This window comes from Babylonia areolata, chromosome 20, assembly GCF_041734735.1.
Source record: "Babylonia areolata isolate BAREFJ2019XMU chromosome 20, ASM4173473v1, whole genome shotgun sequence".
NCBI classification, from domain to species: Eukaryota; Metazoa; Mollusca; class Gastropoda; order Neogastropoda; family Buccinidae; genus Babylonia; species Babylonia areolata.
This window is the reverse complement of record NC_134895.1, coordinates 48,773,386-48,776,948: the sequence shown is the minus strand read 5'-3', so window position 1 is coordinate 48,776,948 and position 3,563 is coordinate 48,773,386. Positions and strand designations below refer to the sequence as shown.

The following is a 3,563-nucleotide window of genomic DNA, read 5'->3' as shown; positions in this document are numbered from 1 at the left end:
CTGGAGCACAGACCTGGTGTCTTCTCGCTTCCTACACAACTGTCAGGTGTGACTGGAGCACAGACCTGGTGTCTTCTCACTTCCTACACAACTGTCAGGTGTGACTGGAGCACAGACCTGGTGTCTTCTCACTTCCTACACAAGTCAGGTGTGACTGGAGCACAGACCTGGTGTCTTTTCCTACACAACTGTCAGGTGTGACTGGAGCACAGACCTGGTGTCTTCTCACTTCCTACACAACTGTCAGGTGTGACTGGAGCACAGACCTGGTGTCTTCTCGCTTCCTACACAACTGTCAGGTGTGACTGGAGCACAGACCTGGTCTTTTCTCGCTTCCTGCACAGCACAGTTAAGTACCCCCTGCTCCATTTCAGTAAACAAACAAGTCATTCTGTGCATGGCTTCGGCGGAAGGACAACGTGTTTCAGAAGTGGTCTCAAAATGAGGTAGGGGAGAAAACCATGTTTATTTTAGCATTCTTTTGGTCGTCCGGGGTCGTCTCCCCTAAACCAATCCGCTCTCTCTCTCTTTCTCTCTCTCTCTCTGTCTGTCTCCACACATACACGTGCGAATACAAGAATTCACACATTTCTTTTAGTACAGTGTCATTCAAACAAACAGCAAAACAGACTTGCACAGGATGAGTTTTATTTTGCGCTGATAATACAACAATTTCATCAGTCCACCGGGCACAGAGAAGACAGAATAAATTAATGCAACACACCGGCATAACGTTTTTGAACATTTTAACATATCTGAAAATTTGATTCATACCAATTCAACGCCATCACAGAATAACGATCAAACAGAGAGAATAACAGGGTTCGATCTCGCCTTTCGTCCTTGTGTTGTGTTCCTATCGTGTGTACAAAACTCGACTCGTCCTCAGAAAGAACAGATCTGAGCACATCACTCCTCTTTTGCAACATCTCCACTGGCTCCCTGTCTCACACCGAATAAAGTATAAGATCAGCACTCTATGTTATAGATGTATTCAAAAAACTGCACCTTCCTATCTCTGCAGCTGCCTTCACCTCTACACTCCATCTCGCTCACTACGATCGGCTTCGGATTCACTCTGTTTACGCATACCCAGATTCAAACACTCGACTGTTGGCCGCCGTTCTTTCTCTGTCTCTGTCTCTGGACCTTGCAGTTGGAATGAACTTCCTCTTTCGCTTCGTCAAGTCTCCACGCTCAGGTCTTTCAAGTCTGGCCGGCTTAAAACCCACCTCTTCCCAAAACAGCCTCCATTGCCTGCCTCTTCCTTGTCTTTAGTTTCTACAGTTTTAGAGTTATGCATGCGTGTGAATGACTGGTACGAAAGCGCTTTGATTTGTCTCTGCACAAGATTCAGCGCTATATAAATACCATTATTATTATTATGTTAGGAAAGGCACTTTGCGTTGATGTTCCTCACTGCACCCAGGTGTAAATGGGTAGCTGATTTGGTTACGGATTTGGAGAGGACTGGGCTTTGCCTTCCTTTACCGCCCGAACCCTTGACACAGCGGATATATATATATTCACCGCCCTGATGGCTGGAAGAGGCAATGGGACCAACCAGTAGTAAAGAGTGGTAACTCTCTCCATTCACAAGGTACACAACTTCTGCTTACGCCACCGATTCAGCTAGCACACAGGTAAATAAAACGTACTTTGAAACAAACCCAGACACTTCCTCAAAAAAAGGAAGCGCCAGGCCTGTCCTTATACCGATCATTTAGACATGTGCACACAGCAGCAAAGACAGAAGAAATGTGCAAACACAAATTAGCTTTTATTCAAGACTGGCATAGTCTCTTTAATCCTGAACAAGCCACACACACACGACGTCACAGAACATGACGAGGGACAAAGTGATACCCAATTGTACTCGCAACACATTTGATTAACCCGCGTGTGAAGGTCACTGCTACACTTATGGACCAGAGATGGCATGCTTGAACAAACACAGAGGTAGGACTATCTCCATTTTTAGAATGTCAGGGGCAAAAACAAGTGGGAAATCACAGGCTATGTCTGTACATGTCTGTCTATGCATCACAGCAGTGCTACAGCCCTGGGATCACGTGGAGAAGTTTTTCCCCTTCGTTGAGAAAAAAACACAGACTTGAGATTTTTGTCAAACACACACACACACACACACACTATAGAACAAGAACACCGTCACACACACATGCACACACATACACATGCACACACTACAGTTCTTTACAATACAATGCACTACACACACACACACACACACACACACACATACACACACATTCGCATACATGTAGAAACACGCACCTACGCACAGACGCTCACAAACTCACGAGCACGTACACACGCAAGAACACACACACACACACACACACACACACACACACACACCGTCATCACACAACAACAGACATGAACGAAGGTGGAGTCCCGCTGGCTGGCTGACTGCGAGGAGCAGGTCGTGATTCGGAAAACGACATCGGCGGTGACGTCACAGGAGTGCTGAGGGTAAGCGCTGATGACGACACAAGTGACGACACAGTGGAAGACACGGATTTTATGGAGGGTCGGGGGATGCGGAAGGGGTCTCTGAGTGCCAGGAGTGCCGCTGAGGAGGAGGAGTACCGGTGTGGTGCCGTGGACCTGTACAACATGTATGTATGATAGTCAGTCGTGTTCGACCATGACCATGACCATCCGAACAGCAGAGGAGGTAACTGCTGTCCCAGCTATCTGGGCTAGAATTTGAATATTGTGGAGAGTGTCTTGCCCAAGTTACATCCCCCACTCTCTCGGTCAAGAGGGTTTTAGGACAGTCGGCGTTGGAGTGGTTCCCAAAGGCCAACTAGCTCCCAAGGCTGCAGCACTAAGAGCCAGTGCAATTTTGCCTCCTAGTTTGAGAGTCATAGTCCTTCACGAAGACTAAGCTGTAGATTATTTCCCATTGCAATGGAGAAACTATTTATAATACAGCTCTCACTTTGCTGTTGGCCCGACAGTAAACTTAAGTCAATCTATGATTAAAAGCTCAGACATCCTGACCTGTAGAGTAAAACGAAGGGTAATAATTTCTTAGCGCGTCCGTCTAGGATGAAGCGAGAGAACCTGAGCGTACTGGTTCGATTCCCACCACAGTCGTCAGTATTTTCTCCGGGCCCCTTTCCGCACTAGACCTTAGGTGGTGGTCTGGACGCTTGTCATTCGGATGAGACGATAAACCGAGGTATCGTGTGCAGCATGCACGTAGCACACGTAAAAGAACATACGGCAACGAAAGGATTGTCCCGGGCAAAAATTCTGTAGAAAAATCCACTTCGATAGGAAAACAAACAGAATTGCAGGCAGAAAAAAAATGGGTGGCGCTTTTAGTGTAGCGACGCGCTTTCCCTGGGGAGAGCAGCCCGAATATCACACAGAGATATCTAATGTGACAAAAAGAGTAAAACAAAACAATACAATACAATACATATACCACATCTTCTAGGCAGATGACTGACTGATAGCAACATGACCCAACGCGCTCAGTCAGGCCTCAAGTACATGCATGGATATTCGTGTGCTTATCAGAGTGGATT

The 3,563-nt window shown here is 46.7% G+C and overlaps 1 protein-coding gene across 1 annotated transcript in view; it reads right to left on the bottom strand.

Annotated features, from left to right (window-relative positions):
• Positions 1-1,227: 1,227 nt before the first annotated feature.
• The window catches only part of LOC143295240 (uncharacterized), a 5,977-nt gene continuing 3,641 nt past the window's right edge, over positions 1,228-3,563 (bottom strand). Inside the window, exon 3 of the mRNA XM_076606819.1 lies at positions 1,228-2,631. Coding sequence (XP_076462934.1) covers positions 2,385-2,631 — 247 coding nt within the window. The 3' untranslated portion in view covers positions 1,228-2,384. The remainder of the gene's footprint in view (positions 2,632-3,563) is intronic.